The sequence below is a fragment of the Paramisgurnus dabryanus genome, chromosome 3 (assembly GCF_030506205.2).
Source record: "Paramisgurnus dabryanus chromosome 3, PD_genome_1.1, whole genome shotgun sequence".
NCBI classification, from domain to species: Eukaryota; Metazoa; Chordata; class Actinopteri; order Cypriniformes; family Cobitidae; genus Paramisgurnus; species Paramisgurnus dabryanus.
The window spans coordinates 33,830,065-33,852,093 of NC_133339.1; the positions used below are offsets into that span (position 1 = coordinate 33,830,065).

The 22,029-nt window shown below is 37.0% G+C and overlaps 2 protein-coding genes across 4 annotated transcripts; one reads left to right on the forward strand and one right to left on the reverse strand.

The window, feature by feature from the left end:
• Positions 1-601: 601 nt before the first annotated feature.
• On the reverse strand, positions 602-11,353 carry wipi2 (WD repeat domain, phosphoinositide interacting 2). Of its 2 annotated transcripts, none has more exons than XM_065262886.2 (12): positions 11,137-11,353; positions 9,974-10,056; positions 9,285-9,454; positions 9,097-9,193; positions 8,662-8,759; positions 8,475-8,567; positions 8,103-8,173; positions 7,889-7,996; positions 7,543-7,707; positions 7,340-7,447; positions 2,481-2,578; positions 602-2,389 (listed from the first exon to the last, which is right to left on the reverse strand). In XM_065262886.2, exons 1-12 carry the CDS (start codon positions 11,208-11,210, stop codon positions 2,277-2,279), a joined length of 1,278 nt encoding a protein of 425 aa, XP_065118958.1. In that variant the 5' UTR covers positions 11,211-11,353; the 3' UTR covers positions 602-2,276. The 2 variants fall into 2 exon arrangements, with proteins under 2 accessions (XP_065118958.1, XP_065118882.1); XM_065262810.2 differs by having other exon boundaries at positions 7,883-7,996.
• mmd2a (monocyte to macrophage differentiation-associated 2a) lies at positions 10,771-21,955 on the forward strand. Of its 2 annotated transcripts, none has more exons than XM_073814024.1 (7): positions 10,771-11,099; positions 15,650-15,731; positions 17,530-17,690; positions 19,949-20,023; positions 20,116-20,217; positions 20,307-20,376; positions 20,629-21,955. In XM_073814024.1, the coding sequence occupies exons 2-7, from the start codon at positions 15,654-15,656 to the stop codon at positions 20,830-20,832; spliced, it is 690 nt and encodes a 229-aa protein (XP_073670125.1). In that variant the 5' UTR covers positions 10,771-11,099; positions 15,650-15,653; the 3' UTR covers positions 20,833-21,955. The 2 variants fall into 2 exon arrangements, with proteins under 2 accessions (XP_073670125.1, XP_065111484.1); XM_065255412.2 differs by lacking the exon at positions 10,771-11,099 and adding an exon at positions 11,520-12,608.
• The last annotated feature ends 74 nt before the right edge of the window (positions 21,956-22,029 follow it).

Sequence of the window (22,029 nt, forward strand, 5' to 3'; positions counted from 1 at the left end):
AAACAAAACATTACAAGAATAAACCCAATTCTTACAGTTCATGCTTCACTCAAGTAACAGGTGTGTTTTAGTTGATAAATAATTATTTTGAAAGAACTGGCCCTTTTTTATCAAATTTAAAGTTAATTAATTATTTAAATAATTAATTAATTACTTAATTTATACAAGATTTGTTAAGTGGTCAAAATAAAATATTACAAATGCAAAAGACAAAATGTAAAAAATAAGCATGTTAACCATTATATATATATATATATATATGTATATGTATGTGTTTCTAAATAGTTCCAAAATATGTACAAAAAAATATTAAAAATGAAGAAAGCACAAACACAACAATAACAAACAACCCTATAATTGTCTTAGATATATGATATTAAAACTATAGATGTGTGAGATTTAAGCATTAAAGAACCCCCCCAATCTGACCGGCCCACCAGGAATATCACTTGGCCCACCTTTCGTCTCATATCTGGAGCCGGCCCTGACTGCAGCTATTTTAAATATCTATAACAAAGATATAATAATGCTGCTTTTTTAACATTTATTAATTGATACGGTTGATCATTACAGCACACAAATAAATAAAATGCTAATTAAATAAACTTTTTCAACAGAGGGTTTATTTAATCTTTATATGGAACAATTTACATTTTATACAAAAATCATTATAAAACTGATTAAAGTGGCTTTGGGGCATTAGAGCTTACTGGCTGATGAGGACACAAGTCGATTAATGATGTTGACGTGTGTTATGCATCATCAAAAACATGCTCAAAAAACAACCATGCATAAAATGATCTTCAGAGCTCCATTGAAGAATTCAGGCAGTGTCTTTGAATGCCTATATTGTTTGCATACACTGGCTAGCGTATTTGGTAGTCACATTTATAAGCCCCAGTCGTCGAATTTGTCACAAAAACTCAGGAATCCTGAATATCTATTATTATGTAATAATTTATTTTTATTATTATTTGACTCGTTGTTCTGGTTCAACTGCCAGACCATGTGACCTGTGCTTCAGCCATGTTTGTTTAACAAACTGCAGTCCACAGGGATGTCTGTGGGAACATACCCCGAAGCTGCAGGATTTTTCCATTTCACTGTCACAAGGCAAATATTTCTGTAACATTGCACTAAAGGACCGGTGTCTTTGTAAGATAATTCGCTCCTTCTTACAAAATCCTTTAGCAACCTCTAAAGTTTATGTCCTGTCTTGTCACAAGATATCATCTGCTTTTGATTTTATGAAGAAAATGAAAGATACAAGGCATGAAATGTGAAATGAACTTCCTTCATTAAGCATAAAACAAAATGTCTCTTGAAACAAGATGGTGACCAACTACCTCTAAAAACAATGTTTTCACCATCTAGTTCCTTAGCAAATCAACAACTGAATTGTCTCATAAACTGTCATGAGTCATCGATGTTACGTACATGTTTGGAACTTAAAGTTCTCGAATTAAGTAATAACCAGGAGTAAGCACAAATAGGCATATAATTTCTGTGTGACAAATTTTTTAACCAAATTGTCCTTGTGGCATGGGATGAATTAAAAGAGAGCATTCTAAAGCATATGTGCTTATAAATGCAAAAATTCAACATAAAACAAAAAGCAAGCCTGTTATAAACAGTTTAGCCATCAATGGCATAATAAACAGTAACTGTAACCAGGCTATCATATTAACATGTAATATACATTGCTATTACTGGACAAAATTCACATCTTGGTGCCACGGCATAGCCACACTTTGACGATTCGTATAGGACTGCACAGCTATGTAGTGATGTGGCAGGCTTTGCAAGCCAGTTAGCCTTCAATCACATTTTAAAAAGACACAATACGCAAACACGCAAGTGTTTGTCAAAGTTCGAGAGCAGAAATGGCCGGCAAATACATCAGAAACATCAAGTTCAAAAGCAAAGGTTATCTAGCATTTCTATTCTTGGCACATGTACATGCAAAGCTAGGAGAGATGTGACACCTGCAACTTGGATCTCATATTTTGGTCTGATTAAATGACATTTCTGGACAGTTAAAAACAAAAAAAATCAAAACAAAAATTCACCAGATTTTATAAAGCCACAAGCGTGGGGAAAGGAAAACATCTATACGCAACAACAGAGTAAGGCTACAGCTAGGCTTGCTTTAAAATGATCTCTCTTTTAATCCCTCTCCTTTATCGGGTCACACGTATCGGGACACTTGTCGTGTCCATAGCAGCAACATCACTCTGTCGAATTCATCTTCTGCACAGGGTGTGACCGACAGAGCCTCAGTCTGTTTCCAGAATTAAGGGAGGCTGTTCGTTCTCTTCATCCAGGTGTAGGTTGTTTATATCATCCTCAAGTCCGGCACCCCCTACCGCTCCCTGATCCTCAGTGTAACCTGAGGCAATGCACGCCACAGAAACATTTAACAGAGGCCTTGAGCTACATCATAAAAAATATGAATACATTTTTGCCTTCACCTTTCTTACCTTTGGCAACAGCAGCACTGTATGTCTGTGCCACGAGTGGCCGGTCATGTGATGTCTGTTCAAGAATTTCATTTGCTGGCTCCGCGCTTCCATCTAACCTAATGGAATGAATGGGGGGTAGTTGACAAAACATATTAATAAGTGACAGCAGCATCCTAAACTGTGACATAATTCATCAAATTAAATAAATGAAAAGGTGCTAAAAAAGGAAAATAAACATAGATAGATGGATGGATGGAGAGTGAGAGAGAGGGAGATAGATAGATGAATAGATAAAGAGATTTATAGAGAGAGAGCGCGCGAGTGTGATAGAGAAATACAGAGAGAGCATGATAGAGATAGAGAGTGAGATAGAGAGAGATAACGAGAGATAGAGGGAGTGATAGATTAAAAGAGTTAGAGAGCATGAGAGGGAAAGACAAAGAGAGATGCGAAATACAGAGGGAGTGATAGAGAGAGAGAGATAAATATGAGAGAAAACGAGATAGCGAGAGACACAGAGGGAACGATAGATAGAGCGTGATAGACAGAGAGAGTGAAAGACAGATGATAGACAGATAGTAAGCGAGTGTGATAGAGAGAGAAAGAGACAGAGAGAGTGATAGACAGAGAGAGAGAGAGTGACTGAGTGATAGACAGAGAGAGTGATAGACAGAGAGAGTGACTGAGTGATAGACAGAGAGAGTGATAGACAGAGAGAGTGACTGAGTGATAGATAGACAGATAGAGTGATAGACAGCGAATGTGATAGAGAGCGATAGAGAGGGAGCAATAGACAGAGAGAGTGATAGACAGACAGACAGAAAGAGAGAGAAAGAGATAGCGAGAGTTAAACTGGGAGTGATAGATGGATGGAGTGAGTGAATGTGATAGAAAGAGAAAGAGAGATAGCGAGAGTTACACAGGGATAGATGGAGGGATAGATGGATGGATAGAGCGAGTGTGATAGAGAGAGAGAGAGTGAGTGTGATAGAAAGAGAAAGACAGATAGCGAGAGTTACACTGGGATAGATAGATGGATAGATGGATAGATTGATATAGTGTGAGAAAGAGATAGAGAGATAGCAAAAGATACAGAGGGAGTGATAGATAGAGTGATAGACAGACAGATAGATAGACAGATGATAGACAGAAAAATAGATAGAAAGTGAGTGTGATAGAGAGAGAAAGAAGTAGAGAGATACAGAGAGATTGATAGACAGAGATAGTGATAGACAGAGAGACAGACAGACAGACAAAGAAAGATAGACAGAGAGCAAGTGTGATAGAAAGATAGCAAGAGATCCTGAGGGTGTGATAGATATATAGAGAGTTATAGACAGAGAGAGTGATAGACAGAGTGATAGACAGAGAGAGTGATAAAAAGAGATCGAGTTTGATATAAAGCGAGATACAGAGGGAGTGATAGATAGAGAGAGTGATAGATAGAGGGAGCGTGATAGAGAGAGATAGAAAAGAAATAGCGATAGAAACAGAGGGAGTGATAGATAGATAGATAGATAGATAGATAGATAGATAGATAGATAGATAGATAGATAGATAGATAGATAGATAGATAGATAGATAGATAGATAGAGTGATGGATAGAGTGATGGATAGAGTGATGGATAGAGTGATAGAGTGATAGACAGAGAGAGTGATAGACAGAGTGATAGACAGAGAGAGTGATAAAAAGAGATCGAGTTTGATATAAAGCGAGATACAGAGGGAGTGATAGATAGAGAGAGTGATAGATAGAGCGAGCGTGATAGAGAGAGAAAGAAAAGAAATAGCGATAGAAACAGAGGGAGTGATAGATAGAGTGATGGATAGAGTGATAGAGCGAGAAAGAGATAGATAGCGAGAGTTACACTGGGATAGAGTGATAGATAGAGATAGATAGAGCGAGTGTGATAGAGAGAGAAAGAGATAGAGATACAGAGCGAGCGAGAGATACAGAGCGAGCGAGAGATACAGAGCGAGCGAGAGATACAGAGCGAGCGAGAGATACAGAGCGAGCGAGAGATACAGAGCGAGCGAGAGATACAGAGCGAGCGAGAGATACAGAGCGAGCGAGAGATACAGAGCGAGCGAGAGATACAGAGCGAGCGAGAGATACAGAGCGAGCGAGAGTGATAGAGAGAAAGAAAGAAAGAGAAACAGCGATAGAAACAGAGGGATAGATAGATAGATAGATAGATAGATAGATAGATAGATAGATAGATAGAGCGAGCGATAGATAGAGCGAGCGAGAGTGATAGAGAGAAAGAAAGAAAGAGAAACAGCGATAGAAACAGAGGGATAGATAGATAGATAGATAGATAGATAGATAGATAGATAGATAGATAGATAGATAGATAGATAGATAGATAGAGCGAGCGATAGATAGAGCGAGCGAGAGTGATAGAGAGAAAGAAAGAAAGAGAAACACCGATAGAAACAGAGGGATAGATAGATAGATAGATAGATAGATAGATAGATAGATAGATAGATAGATAGATAGATAGATAGATAGATAGATAGATAGATAGATAGATAGATAGATAGATAGATAGATAGATAGATAGATAGATAGATAGAGATAGATAGATAGATAGATAGATAGATAGATAGATAGATAGATAGATAGATAGACAGATAGACAGATAGATAGAGATAGATAGATAGAGATAGATAGAGATAAATAGATAGAGAAAGATAGAGAAAGATAGAGATAGAGATAGATAGATAGATAGATAGATAGATAGATAGATAGATAGATAGATAGATAGATAGATAGATAGATAGATAGATAGATGGATAAATGTGATGGATAGAGTGATAGAGCGAGCGATAGAGCGAGCGAGTGTGATGGAGCGAGAAAGAGATAGATAGCGAGAGTTACACTGGGATAGATAGATAGAGCAAGTGTGATAGAGAGAGAAAGAGATAGAGAGATAGCGAAAGATACAGAGGGAGTGATAGATAGAGAGTGATAGACAGAAAGATAGATAGAAAGTGAGTGTGATAGAGAGAAAGAAGTAGAGAGAGACAGAGGGAGTGATAGACAGAGAGTGATAGACAGAGAGTGATAGACAGAGAGAGTGATAGACAGAGAGAGAGAGATAGACAGACAGACAGACAGACAGGCAGGCAGGCAGACAGACAGACAGACAGGCAGAGAGAGAGAGTGCGATAGAAAGATAGCAAGAGATACAGATGGGAGTGATAGATAGATAGAGCGAGCGAGTGTGATAGACAGAGAAAGAGAAATAGAGAGAGATAGATAGATAGATAGATAGATAGATAGATAGATAGATAGATAGATAGATAGATAGATAGATAGATAGATAGATAGATAGATAGATAGATAGATAGATAGATAGATAGATAGATAGATAGATGGATAAAGTGATGGATAAAGTGATGGATAGAGTGATGGATAGAGTGATGGATAGAGTGATAGAGCGAGCGATAGAGCGAGCGAGTGTGATGGAGCGAGAAAGAGATAGATAGCGAGAGTTACACTGGGATAGATAGATAGAGCAAGTGTGATAGAGAGAGAAAGAGATAGAGAGATAGCGAAAGATACAGAGGGAGTGATAGATAGAGAGTGATAGACAGAAAGATAGATAGAAAGTGAGTGTGATAGAGAGAGAAAGAGAAAGAAGTAGAGAGAGACAGAGGGAGTGATAGACAGAGAGTGATAGACAGAGAGAGTGATAGACAGAGAGTGATAGACAGAGAGTGATAGACAGAGAGAGTGATAGACAGAGAGAGAGAGATAGATAGACAGACAGACAGACAGACAGGCAGGCAGGCAGACAGACAGACAGACAGGCAGAGAGAGAGAGTGCGATAGAAAGATAGCAAGAGATACAGATGGGAGTGATAGATAGATAGAGCGAGCGAGTGTGATAGACAGAGAAAGAGAAATAGAGAGAGATAGATAGATAGATAGATAGATAGATAGATAGATAGATAGATAGATAGATAGATAGATAGATAGATAGATAGATAGATGGATAAAGTGATGGATAAAGTGATGGATAGAGTGATGGATAGAGTGATGGATAGAGTGATAGAGCGAGCGATAGAGCGAGCGAGTGTGATGGAGCGAGAAAGAGATAGATAGCGAGAGTTACACTGGGATAGATAGATAGAGCAAGTGTGATAGAGAGAGAAAGAGATAGAGAGATAGCGAAAGATACAGAGGGAGTGATAGATAGAGAGTGATAGACAGAAAGATAGATAGAAAGTGAGTGTGATAGAGAGAGAAAGAGAAAGAAGTAGAGAGAGACAGAGGGAGTGATAGACAGAGAGTGATAGACAGAGAGAGTGATAGACAGAGAGAGAGAGAGAGTGATAGATAGACAGACAGACAGACAGGCAGACAGGCAGGCAGACAGACAGACAGGCCGAGAGAGAGAGTGCGATAGAAAGATAGCAAGAGATACAGAGGGGAGTGATAGATAGAGAGAGTGATAGATAGATAGAGCGAGCGTGATAGACAGAGAAAGAGAAATAGAGAGAGATAGATACAGAGAGAGAATGCTAAAGATAGAGAGAAGCAGCTTGGTAACTAATTAAACATCAATTGATGCCGTTTGAATTTGTGCCAAGTTAGGACACAGGTTTTTCTTTTTACTGAAATATTTGGCAACCAGTAAAATCAAAAGCATCAAATTCTTTTATGAAAACACAGACCAATGGTATAAAGCAGGGGTGCCCAACCCTGTTCCTGGAGGGCTACCATCCTGCAGATTTTAGCTTCAACCCCAATCAAACACAGCTAAAGCAGCTAATCAAGGTGTTCAGGGTTGCTTGATAATTACAGACATGCGTGTTGGAGTAGGGTTGGGCACCCCCCTGGTATAAAGAAATGGCATGAATGATCTCACTTATGTTGTTTCATTAGTGTGCACTCTCCACCCTCCTGTGGGTCCAGGTTGTACAGGTAAAGATAACCATCGGATGCCGCCACCAAAAGCCGTGGAATCTTTTGGATTCTAATAACCAAAACCAATAAGACACACATTAACCTTAAAAGCAACTCAGAAATCCTATCTGGTTTATAATAAAACTAAAGCAGCACAATACTTACACAGCCAAAGCGCAGATGTTTTTGTGATTAGAAAAGGGCAATCTGACTGTAGCAAATGCCCTTCCTTGAGAGAACATCTCTGTCACATGGGCAGGCAGATATGTTGTGGAGGCCATCAATACTTTCCCAAAGTATCCCGTCCAAGTAGTGGGTTCTTCCTGAGGCCTATGATAAAAAAGATTATACGTTTACAAAATGTAATAGAAATATAAAGCAATGCTCAGAATGTTATTGTGCAAGCCCTATCAGAAAGATTTTCGCACAGAACGATGGTTTCAGATATTGGTTGTGTGTTGAGCAGAAGTTTTAAAAAACCACTCATTCCAGTGGATTTCATTACACTGACTTCTCTCTCTGCATCTCCAGCTTGAAAATATGAACGGTCTCTGTGTTACTTGAAGCAGATAGGTAGAGTCCATCCATGCTGAAGGCAAGGGAGCAGATGCTTACACATCTGTCAATGAGAAATAAAGCACAGCGCATGATTGTGCGCCCATTCATAAAGAAACAAACTTGGCTTTTTCAAAACATAACAGATCGACAGTAATGTAATACAATACCTCTTTACTCCCCTCCTAAACTCGAAGAGCTTTTGGCCCTCGGGAATGGAGAACACACGGATTACAGTGCCCTAAATAAAACCAAGAAAAGTTAGAGAAATGATGAAGAATGGCCCTGAATTAGTTATTAATCCATGATTTATACATGATTCCAGCACAACAGTACCCTGGGTTATTACAAAATGCTGGATTATTTTCATACATGCGAAAAAAGGACCAACCCAAACTATGTTTCAACCAATTGTTGCATCAAATGTAAATATTTTCTGGATCAATGGCTTGTTTTGTTCCTTTTAGAACCAATGCAAGGTTGTAAATAACACACATATACATACATATATATAAATAAAATATATAAAACGGTAGCTGTACCTTCTCAGAGGCTGTGGCCAATTTAGTGCCGCTTGCATCAAACGCCAGTGCTGCTAATGGGCTGTCATGGGCAGGGATCATGTTAGCTGCCCTCTGGAGAACAATATTACAAAAACATCAACCACCCCAATTTATCACATCCCTCAAACTATAATCATGGCAAAACTGTAGCCTGAACTTCACCTACCAAGTTCACCGTGTCAAAAACTTGTACCTCCCCAATTGTCGCACTTCCTGGATAGGCCAAGTAGCAGTTGTCATTACTGATTGACAGGGCACACAGTCCTGTAAAATTGTAATTACAAAATATTAATAATAATTTAGAAATAAGACATTTGTATTGCATTGCTCAACTAGTTACTACACTGTCAGAAATACGGACACTGAGCCAGTATCCTTTAAATGTAACATTAAGTAAGTGTACTTTTTAAAAGGGTACCACCCCAGTGACAGCTTTGCATCTTTAGTAACAAAATGTTTATTACTAACAAGTTGCCATATGGCTGAACCCATGCTTACAGTTTTTCAAAACATAAGTGACCACAATAACATTTGAATACAAATATTACAACGACTGGAAAACACAATAAATGACAATAATGATGACAGCAATGTTACCCACCTGAAGGGTTTGGAGGGGTCTCTCGAATGGTATGTAGTACTTTCATATCCCTAATGTTGTGGATATAGAGTGACTCCTCTAAACACACTATCAATCTCTGCAAAAATAGCACAAGTACAATAGTAACCATGTGACGCTGGCGTCCCATTCATGTACCCCACTGCCTACATGGACACAAAACGACTCACCTGTCTGTTTAGTTTAACAGCCAGTATAGTGTTCGAGTAGCTGTAGTTGCATATCTCGGTTCCTTTCTTAAAATGACACACCTTCAGTTTTCGAGGGGCCTTAAGGCTGACGATAGCAACAAGGCTGCTGGAGAACAGTCTCTCCACAATACACACATCCTCTGTGTCAGCTAAGCACAAATACAGAGAAATGAGTAAACATGTTTCACATAGCAAAAAGATAAGCACACAGATCTGTCAGCACTTAAAGTGGAAAGCAAAGGAATGGCTGTTATCATACATTTACAATATATGACTGTTATTACGCTGTTTTGATACACAGTTTATTCATTAAAACATTAAGTAAGTAAGTTTCTTATTGTTACTGCAAGTCTTTCGTTAATAGGTAAATTAAGGTTATTGGTTGACTTATATGGGTGTGAAACTAGGATACACAATAACTAGATAAACTGTGTTTTTATTAAGTGTTGTATTGACCAATCAGCACCAAGGACTGCAACTATATTTGCATTTCCATGACCCTTTAAATTGCGCAAATTGACATTGCGAATTGAAAATACGGCCAATTAGCCTCATATTCAAGTTGCAATGTCAATTTTGCGCAATTTGAAGGATAAGTTTTACCATACAGGATGTAATGTGCTTCACTATAGTATTTGGGATGTCATAATAGGAAAATAATAACATACTACATTCATATATCTGTTCCAATTTGTCCACTGAAGACAAGGAGAAAAACTTGTAACCAGACTTGGTTCCAACAGCTAAGGATCTGTAAGACAAAGAGGTACAAAAAATCCATATTTAGCACAAATCCATTTACTCATGATCTGCTGGTTTGCTTGATGATGACTAAAGAAGGTTGTTGACACCATGGTGAACGGTGTTAAAGGGCTGTTTTGCAATCTTATGGTGGTGTGACCACCATTGTCTCAAATGGCTCACATACACAATGCATTTTTTAATTGTTTGCAGTGTTTAAATGTATCACTGTATATTGCTTCTAAAAATACAGGCAGTGTTGACTGTAGGATCAGCCGGAAGAAGTAACATTAGTACAAACACAGCTTTGATTGGTTAACTAGATAACATATTAAGGCAGATCATTCATTCAGAAAAGATCAAACTAAATAAAAAACTAGTCTTTTTTAAAGATACAATACAGTATACTCTTTTAACAGTTCACTAATGATCAGATAGCTAAAATATATATATATATATATATATATATATATATATATATATATATATATATATATATATATATATATATATATATATATATATATATATATATATATATATATGGACAGCTCATTTAGTACTTTTGCTTTGTTGTGACAGTTGAACATTTCATTAAACACACTACGAACAGATCTGTTTGACACTTGCTACAGCAGACATCCAATCTTTGGTTTAACCATTAAATGCAGTTGACATTCACGCATATAAACAACTTACTCAATAGCATGGGCGCTATTGCTAAATAGCTGGTTGTTTTTGTCTTGTGTCTCGTGGTCTTACAGCGGCTGTATTACGAGGATTGCTTTAAATAAAACTACGTCAGGGGTAGCACGTAAAAATACACGTATAAGTATATCAAGGTGGGATATATGGTTCAAGCACTCTAAAAGAATTAAAACCTTGACTGTGTGTTAGCTAGTTAGCACGCTTTTACATCCCATCGACACTGCACGCGAGCTACAACTGAAGGGCCTCTACCATATTCAACTTATTCGGCAACTTCAATCGGATCGTTCTGCTACTATCGTGAAGTGTGTTTACAATGCAGATGGGCTATTAGGGCAGCTGCAGGTAAGTTCGTGTCATTGTTCCTGCGGAGCTCTCTTACGTGTTATCCTGATTAAAGTTGGCGAAGAGCAGCTGGCTGCAGCCGGCCTCTCCGCTCTGACTGGCCAGGTTCATGGGCTCGGCAACATTTACAGATCAAGCCAAAATGAAAAAGGTGATACTGGATCAATGAGGTCTGGGGTCTCTTCGCGCTGCCATAAATTCCACCCCGTTCCAATGAATGTTGTTGTTTTTCTCCTGCCACTGTTGCGCCTTTGTCTGGCGCATGCGCAGTCGCTTCTGCACGCAGTAGCTAATTAAAGGGAAAGGCGCCTGATTCGATATCAGCAGTGTTGTGTTCGACTTCATGCCACGCTGCGCAAACACTTTGGCATATGAGATCACAGTATCGCGAGAGCTTTACTTTCGAAGCGTTCTCGCGGTACTGCAATGTCATAGACCGATGGTTTGCGCAGCTACGCGTTGAAAAATCCCAAAGGCTTGAAAGTGTTTTGCGGAGGAAACGAATACGTGACCAGAATGTTTTTTTTTTTCTGGACAAAGCCTCATTAATGATACACAGTATATTGCGAACACCGATACAATTTGTATGAAATATGGAGTGTGTCAAAACCAAAATGCTTAAGCCATTATGACCGAATTAGTAGCGTATTAAATAATTTAAAATGCTATTGTTGTAGTGCTTACATTGCAAGGTCATTCAGACGATCATTACTAATGCATGGCTGTACATTCTGTGGGAGAGACAATGGACCATTAAGATGAACTTTAATTTCTTTATAATATTGCATTTTTGCTTAACACAAACAATAAAGGCCAAAGAATATTTAATCGCGATTAATGAGATGGATATTTTGCTGTAGTAAACTTTTTGAATCAGCAGAGGGCTTCGTGTGCTTTGGAGTTCGCGCTCTGCAGACGGTAAAATGTCATTACTACAACAATTCACTTACTGTGTCAATACAGTACTGTACATCGATGAATAGTTTTTAACTGTGTACCATGTTATGCGACCAGTTAACAGTACTTCATTTAAAATGTTATATTACATCCATAAAATTCCCATATTTTAGAAATTGTGTCAAATGGTTTAGATAAAAGTGTACTGATCCTGGTGTAGTTTTCTGTGTTAATGTCTCCAAAAACTAGACATCCGGTACATGTCAAACGATGGAGAAAAATTGTTTTTCGGTTGCCCGAGAAGGCTTTTGAAGTTCACTTGGAAGGAAGCAAAGGGGCGGAGTGAGGATTCAACACAGCGGTTACATGCACAACATTCCTTTGAGAGAGAAAGGTCGTGCCTATAAATGCAAAAACTATCACCGTCGCGAGCGCATCTCGTAGTTTTGCTCACGTGCTGTGACTGAGCATAGCCGAGTCTTCTCGTGCGCGTGAAGGGGGGCATTGAGTTTGGGACACTGAAACATCCGGAGTTTATGTTCTGTCTGTCCATCCGGAGTAAACATGTTCAAATATGTGCAGTATGGATTTTAGGAGGACGAAGTTCAGCAGGTAAAATTATATATCCTACATTCATCATATAATAGGTTAGAATATTGTTTTCATTATATTGTTGCGGGCAAAGAAATAAGTCAGAAATATTTACTTTTCTAAAGTTATTAAGTATTTAGTACCCCATAGAAGCGCATCCTTGAAAGGGAATGTTGTGAAAGGGAATGTTTTGTTTGTTTGTTGTATATATGATGTATAAATGTTGATTAAATTATGTATGTAATGTATGGATATATGGTATAGGGATATGCACATATTATTTTAATTATTGTAACGAATAATAAATAAGTAATTATTATGCGTACTATCTACTGTATTGTCACATAATTTGCCTGTAAAATGTACAGATGTGTTAATAATGTTGTATGATAAATTTAATGTCAGTTCACATATCTGGCAAAAAGTGAACCAGCTTAGTATTTGCTTTTTGAGATCTTTGCCCCTAGTTCATACGAAGTTAACTCAGTGGGCTTGCCCCAATAGATATATCTTTGGCTGACATGGACAAAAGTTATATCCTTACAATTTCACTTTGAGCATTTTCATTTGTTGTTTTATGTCATAATATTTCGTAATATCATGGGCATAACACAAAACTCTGTTATTTACAAAATAATGCATAATAAACGTTCATTAACACATATAATAAGAATAGTTTAACCATAAATGATTAAGACTTGGATTTTAGTGCCAGTGTTTTAACTTAATATAAATCTCAAGTAGTCATAAACCCAACCTGACACTTTCATTGAATCCTCAGAATGCCCCACACTTCTCTTTTGTCAAGTACTGTCAAATGAACAGCCTCTTGTGTGCTTTTGGTTTGGATCCTCTTTTGAATCTTTTAGATACAAGATCTTGCATTGTAGCTATCTGAATGCCTGTTTGGATTGGGAGTCTTTTATAGGTTTCGAACGGGATGTTCTGGCTTGCGTCACAAGTGTTAAGCACATTCAATAGTAAGTCAGTCAGTCAGTCAATAATTGTTCCAGCTCACAGAAGAAATAGATGCTCAAATGAAATAAGTGGCTATACAACATACAGAAGAGCTATATACATTCATATAAACAATACACATGCTGTGTTGTCTGTCTAATAATACATGAGTAGGCACTTTGACTGAACCTTTTTTTGAGAGGACATTTTACCAGAAACTTAACACCAGCACTGTGTATGATCTTGCTGGAGAGACGCTATTATATGCAAACATTCACAACATTTTCATTGTGGCATTTTTATTTTGTGATATGCTGCAGATCAGGTTTGCATTTCTTTTTTTACAGAGATGTACATTTAAATTAACATTTTTATCCAAACTTACAGTGCATTCAAGGATTACATTTTGTCACTATATTATGTTTAATGGAAATCAAACCTATAACCCAGAACAATCAAAACCATAACCCAGTCATGGCCAGGGTTAATAATCATATTTAACCGCAGGAATATGATGACAATTGATTTGAAAATGTTAAAATACTTACAAAACCATAAGCCATAAAATGTGTTTTATTGTGCCATTAACAAAGGCCAAGCAGAAACACACACACAAAAAAATATTGGAGAAATATCAAACATTCATTCATGAATTCTCTGCAGTGCTTTGACAACTTGTTGAATATTTAATCTGAATATAGTAAATTAAAATAACATTTATTTTACCCTTAATAAAGTATTTAGTGAATTAAAAATAGAACATAAGAGTGTTATGAAAGTGTGTTTCATAACAGATCAAAACATGGCAATTACTTTATGTAACCGTGATTTTTAGGAGGCGAATGGCAGCATTGATAAACTGCAAGAAGACTACAATTTGGCTATGACAATCAAGAAATGTAATCAAAAGCCAAAGCAAGGATTTGCAGGGCCCTTCAGTGATTCATTTGCACTGGTTAGCAGTCTACCCCGCTTCTCTGTGTCCTCATGCACATTAATTAAATCACTCTGATAAAGAGTGTTCGGGAAAAAGAAAAAAAAGAAAATCCTAAGCCTCAGGTTGGCATGGAGACTATGACATCATCGCTCAATACATCAGCGGCTCAATGTAAGTAGCAGAAAAGGCCTAATATTGAAGGGGATTAGCTTTGTCATTACATACAAATGCAAAAAAAAACATAAAACACAAGAAAATTCAAAATGTGATCTAAATGCATATCTTATCACTGGGGTGACTCAAAATGACAGCGCTTATGAACCTGAACATTATATGCTGTTTATGTATTTGCCTGATGATAACCAGCATGCGATCCATTGTTCAGAGTTAAGTCACAGTCTAACAGTGTTTTCACTTTCTTTTTTACCCATTAGAAATAAATCTTCTAGCTGTTTGTATAGCTTAACCCGAAGTAAATTGTTATTGTTCAACGGTTGCTCTTTGCTCTTATTTAGTAGACTTACGTAAGCTCTTAGTTATGTCTCATGTAAGTATTGTCTTTGTGTCAGATGTTTCTTTAAACATTCAATAAGAGAATACAATGTCTGATGTTGGATGCAGACTGTGGTATTTTGCCAAATCCATGCAAATGATGAAATTTTTATAAATATTTTTTTATAACATAGTTGATGGTACCCATTTGTTTTTCCTACTATGGATTCAGTGGGTTGCGTCAAATGTGTGCTTACCATCATTTATCAAAATATCTTCATTTGTGTTACAAATAAAACAGAATAAAAAAACTCATACAGGTTTAGACTAACATGAGGGTGAGTAAATATTGACAGATTTTTTATTTTTTGGGTGAACTATCCCTTTGCAGTCATTTTATTTGTCATTTATATTTCCAATGGGGTTGTATACTTGCTGCTATTGGCATTTGATTTCCATAATATTTTTTACTGTTGAATGAAAATGTATAACCTTAAATATTGTAATGGTCAGTTTATCTTAAAAAAAAGTTAATTAAGTTGATTAAAAGTAACCAAATATCAACTAAATGAATGCAAAAAAGTTAAGATCATTCAGAAAGTTAAATCTAGAACAATTATACATCCACCTCATTGTTAGAAATCAAGCACTAAATTCTTAAAGTTTTTTCTTTCAGGTTTATGAACAATCGTGTCCCCTCCAGCAAGAGATACCAGCCAACTGAGTATGAGCATGCGGCCAACTGTGCCACGCATGGAGTAAGTCTTTTACTACAAACAAATTCGATATGTTGTCGATGTGTTACATAACAGAGCAGTAAAATCAGCATTGTAGTGCAACTTTAAAAAAAAATGTCATTGAAGATTTAAGTGTGAAGAGCACAGAAACTACATAGGTTTGTTCGTATTGAGCAGAACAGTAACTTGTGGCTTTGGAGATTATTTTGGCAGAAAGACAAGAGGTTTTAATGGCATTTTATAACAAAAAAGGATTAAACAGGTCACAAAGAAACCACAGTTTTAATAATTTTCACGACAAAGTATGTGTGATGTAATGGTGCTGGTGATACATCGGCAAACAATTAATACCATTAATGTGATACAGAACAGTATTAGTTTATTTATCTAAATATGAATAAATATATATAAGGAAGTTAACGCCTTTTTACACATTGTCTGTGCTGTCCTTTATTTCTGTATATTGTGAGCTGGTTGACTGTTATGGCCTTGGTGCTGAAAAACATCTCTAATCCGCACCTCTCAGAGCCACACATCTGGCATGCCCAGCTCACGAGCTGCGCCACGAGACATTTGCTAAACATCAAATCCCCTCCATCTTTTGGTACACATGGGTATGCTTGGCTAAAGACCAGCATAAACTGACATGTAGTTCTGTGTGCTAGTCAGCAACATAAGCTGACAAAAATGAAAGAACATTTGTATCTGGTTAGAAAATTATTCATATATGTCTATATCTGGTTGAAATGGTTAATAAACCAGCTGGCTACACAAACACCTAAAATAAAACACATGCTGTTTATCAGTGTTGTTCTTTGTAACAGCACCTAATTTACTTATGTCTATGTCACGTAAATGAATTTAAGTGCATGAGCACGAATTGAGGTGCAACTGAGGTCTAATTGTTTATGCTAGAGTTGCTGTAAACAGTTCATGTAGAAAATCAATAAGGCTTGTGAGATATGTTAAGAAGATTAGACCGGATACACAGGACAATCTGTCAGAGTTATACAGGCAACATGTAAATGAAAGTGCACATATTATGCCCATTTTTACAATATGTAATATAAGTCTCAGGTGTGTCCAGAATTTGTCTGTGAAGTCTCAGCTCAAAATACCCCACAGATCATTTATTATAGCATGTCCAAAATGCCCCTATTTGAGTGGGAGCAAAACGCGCTGTTTTGTGTGTGTGTGCCTTTAAATGCAAATGAGCTATTGCTCCTATCCCTTACCAAAAGAGATGCTTTGGTTAAAATAGATCTGATTTCGCAAAAAAATCACAGAAAAATAGCAGACAACGTCTTACTCACTGAAGGCAGAAACTATGGTAATACAAGACTGTCAGTCAGCAGCCGTGGGCGAGGCTTTATCAGTGTGACATCACATTGCTAAGAGAATCAAAACAGCATGTCTAATGAGACTGCTTTGGTTTAATGGGGATTCATTCAATTCAATTCAGTTTATTTTTTACATAGCGCTTTTCACAATAGGAAGCAGCTTTATATTAATAGAAGCAGGGAAAAACACAGAAAAATCGACAACATAAGTAGCAAAATACAGCAGCTATATATAAAATGGAAGGGGTCAATCGATTTTTTTTCATTGCAGGTTGGTTGTGTTCACACACTGCCAACGCACATTTATGTCCAAACACCTTGTAAAAGTGGATTTTGTATTATAAATGCTTTAAATATTTCCTCAGCACATGATGCAATTTCAGTAAATATTTCAGCAAAATGGACAAATGTAAGATGTGGGAGTTGGTATAGCTGGACATGAAACACATGAATCATATTGATTGTTGTCTTTTATTCAGTTTTGGATCATTCCCAGTATCCTGGGAAGCTCAATGCTATACTCACTGTCTGATGACCAGTGGGAGACCATCTCCGCATGGATGTATGGTACAGGTCTGTCTGGACTCTTCATCATGTCTACCATGTTTCATACTGTAACCTGGAAGAAGAGTCATCTCAGGTGAGTTTTTCAGAGGATTGTGTGTTTATACTGCTGTTCAGTGTTATATTGTTGGTTTAAAATCACCATCATGCTTTCCTGCAATCTATAATCAGTTTTTGAGGAAGGGATAATACAACAATTTTTTTTTTAATATGACTGCTATATCCATTTTTTAATGTTGACAGAACAATTTAACAACAAACACAAATGACACCTGAAATAATATCCTGAATTTACTGCAAACAAAGAGTGGTCATGTGTCATCTGCTGGCATACAGATGTCTGATTATTTATTGTCATCACCTGTGATGACTCACGCACATGAAGACCAGTTTCACGCTCATAACTGAAATCATAATCAACATGGAAAAAATTTACTTTGAGCTGTACCGACACATAATGTATGGATTGCACAGTTAATATTTTACAATAACGTCTCAGTTAAAATGTTCTCAAAACATCCTCAACATTTGCAAAAAATAAGTGCATTTCTCAAACAATTCGTACCGAAATGGATTTCCTGCAAAAGCCTGCAGTCTCTTGCTCAAAATCCTTAGTTCATCTCTCAAAAGTAAATATCTGTGTTAATGAACATGTCAGTGCCATCAGAATGACAAGTCATTGTGTACAGATTAGACAGTTAAATTACTTAGTCATGTTGTCAACATAATAGTTTGCTCTGGAGGGATGTTTTGATGTAAACTATGGGTAAAGTTTTGATGACAATTATTGTAAATTGTAGGTTATACCTTGTGGGAGTTAGATTGCAAAAGACTGCACAAGATTCGCATTTATGCTTTTACTGTAATTTATTGATAGACCATTTCATTGCAATACAGAAAGAGAAAGACAGCACTGCACAAAGGGTAAAAAGTAGAAATGTGAACATAGGACAATCTCCATAGGGAAAACTGTACATGCAGTGCTGTGGGAATAACAGTGCAGTCTTCCTACACCTCCTGATGTTCCTGTCTGTTAGAGAAAGTCACCTGGGAGCAATTTACCAATTCAGGACAGATTTAGAAAAAAGTCCAATAGAAATATGCTTGACATATTATGAGAACTTTTTCCATGTAAAGATCTTTTGCTATGAATTTATGCCAAAATCCATTCAGCTGATCTCCGGGTCTGGTGCTACCACTTTTATAGCTTAGCACAATCTAATGAAATTTGATTAGACCATTAGCATTGCACCTAAAAATAACCAAAGAGTTTGGATATTTTTCTTATTTAAAACTTGACTCTTCTGTTGTTACATCATGTATAAGACAGACTGAAAATTAAAAGTTGCCGTTTTCTAGGCAGATATGGCTCATTCTGGCGTTATAATCAAGGACTTTGCTGCCGTAACATGGCTTCAGGAGGTGCAATGATATTACGCAGCAACCGAAAATAGTCCCCTTAGTATCTTTTAATAGCAGGGGACTATTTTCGTAATATCATTGTTCCTCCTGCAGCCAAGTTACTGCTTGAAAACGAGGGGAGCTGGAAAATGAGCATATTTTCCAAAAAAAGTGGAGTGTCCCTTTAAGAGGAAACTACCAGTCAACACATTTAATAAAAACTTAAAGATATATGAACTGGATTCCACCTGTCATACGCGATGGCATGTGGGATGTCGTCTACACATTCTGATGAATCTAGATGCAATCACATGGGCCTGTCGGTTCATGTTCAGAACTTTCCATTGTATGTGTGATCAGGTTCTGCTACGTTATGCCCCCGCAAAGTCAGTCACCCCTGAACAAAGACAAATGTACAAAGCCATTATTTATAAGCAGTTAAATATTTAAAAGGATAGTTCACCGAAAATAAAATAAAATTCAGTAATCATTAACTCACCTTCAAGTTGTTTCAAACTTGGGTAAATTTCTTTGTTCTGCTGAATACAAAGGAAGATATTTTGAAGAATGTTTGTAACAGATCTGGGGCACCATTGACTTCCATAGTGGGAAAAATATATAAATGATGGAAGTGAATGGTGCCCCAGATTTGTTTGGTTATTAACATATTTCAAAACATCTTTCATTTGTGTTGACCATAACAATGAAATTAATACAGATCTGAAACAGAGTAAATAATGACAAAATTTCAGTGAAGTATCCCTTTAAAATAACTACAATACATATTCAGGAAGAAGTCGGTACAGAGATGCTGTACATTTAAATAGTATGATTTTTCTATGTGACACTTTTGCTTGAGGTGATGCATTTATCATTAAAGATCACATTACGATTGATACAAATAGTAGATTTCTTTCTATCTTGCTATAACAGGAAGGTGGAGCAGCGATTCCACATGTGTGACAGAATGGTGATATATTTCTTTATAGCCGCTTCATACGCACCCTGGTAAGTAAGTGCATGGTGTTTATGTCTGGCAGGAGTGTTTTAAAGCTTCACAGGGATGATTGTCTATTTGTGTTGTATTCTATGTGCTGTAGGCTGAACCTGAGAGAGTTAGGACCCTGGGCTGTTCACATGCGCTGGTTGGTGTGGATCATGGCTTGTGCTGGCTCTGCCTACGTCTTCTTTTATCATGAAAAGTAGGCACGTTTTTGAGAATGTGAATGACATTAAAGTCAAAGAATATCTTTGTGCAGCTGTTTATTGAAATATCTGTGTTGTGTTTCAGGAACAAAATATTAGACTTACTGTGCTACACTGCCATGGGAGCTTTTCCTGCCCTTGTTCTTCTGTCAATGGTATGAGTGAATATAACCTATTGTGTTAATAGAAAAAGATAAAGATAAAGTGACAAAAAATAATTGTCCATTTACTTTTCGAACAACTGATGAAATCATCTCAAATAATATTTTTTATTAAAAACATAAATAGTATAGACATAAGGCACATATGATGGAAACACATAATATGATAAGTTTTATAGAATGACCCTTAAATAATTAATCAATGGTCAGTCACCCTTTAAAACGGTGTATCCACGTTTGTTTTAGCCTAACAGAGAAGGCGTGTTCGAGCTGTCAGTGGGCGGAGTCTTCTACTGCCTGGGCATTGTCTTCTTCAAGAGTGACGGCCTCATTCCATTCGCTCATGCCATCTGGCACGTCTTCGTAGCAGTAGGGGCCGGCGTACACTATTACGCCATCTGGAGGTACTTGTATGCATCCGGGGCCAGTCAAATAAAAATATCCAGGTGACGTTTGTAAAAGCCCATGCGTGTTTTACACGTCCAGGGTTTGACCACCATGTGCCTTTGTATCCCTCGCAATTAATCATAGTTGGGTATGTTCTAGTACTATTGTATTAAAATGTTTTTTATATTTTTATGAAAAATGATTTCGTTTGCTAGCACCTTCCAGAGAGTCATTTTTATAGGTGTAATGTTAACCTGCTGCCATAAAGTACTGTTTTAATGTCAGTGTTTACGACTTAAGATATCTATGAAAGTATCTAGAGCTACACGTACTGCCTTTAAAAACTTCATTTGAATTGAAGTATACAAACTGCACTTACAGTATGAATTAATAATTCATATTTACTAAAAGTATACACTACTGTGATGTAGTAACATACTACTCGATCCTCTTTATCCTGTGTGAGACATAAAGCAGCTAGCTTATGAACTAAAGTATTCAAAATCACTTTCTAAGTATTATTTAATAAATCCTCTGTTATTGGTTTGTGAAATTTCACATAGAAATCTAGATTAGACAACATGATTCTTTATGAGGTTAAACATTCAAGCCACTTATCCGTTATAGGTGCAGTTTCCCAGACAAGGCTTAAAGGCGGGGTGCATGATCTTTGAAAGCCAATGTTGACATTTGTAATCACCTAAACTTTACCTTATTTTGATAGACCCACCCCACACATATGTAAACCCAGGCAGCGATGTTGGACACGCCCCTTGGGGCTGATTGGCTACAAGTGTGTTTTGATAGTCGGCCAACTCCCTTTTTCAAAGCGTTTTTAAAAAATCATGCACCCCGCCTTTAAGAACTAAAGCTTGCACTGACCTGTTTTTAAATATATCAATATTCCTAATATAAATAAGGCCCAGTCCTGGCTTAATCTAAATCCTGTCCGGGAAACCACCCAATAGTGTTATTTTATTTGTTGTTATAGAGATTAGATATAGATTTTGTTCCTGTAGACCAATTGGTAGAGCATTGTGTTGTGTTAGCAACGCAAAGGCCAAGGGTTCAATCTCAGAACACATCTACTGAATAAAAATGTATAGCTTGGATGCACTATAAGCTATACAAAAAAAGCTGTAAAAGTAAACAATGATCGCTCCCTTTCCGTGTTCAGTGCTATTTCGTAATGCTGGGTACTTTTAAAACAGAAGCTGTTGTTCATGTAAATCCGGTTGTTATATGACAGGACAGTTCTGG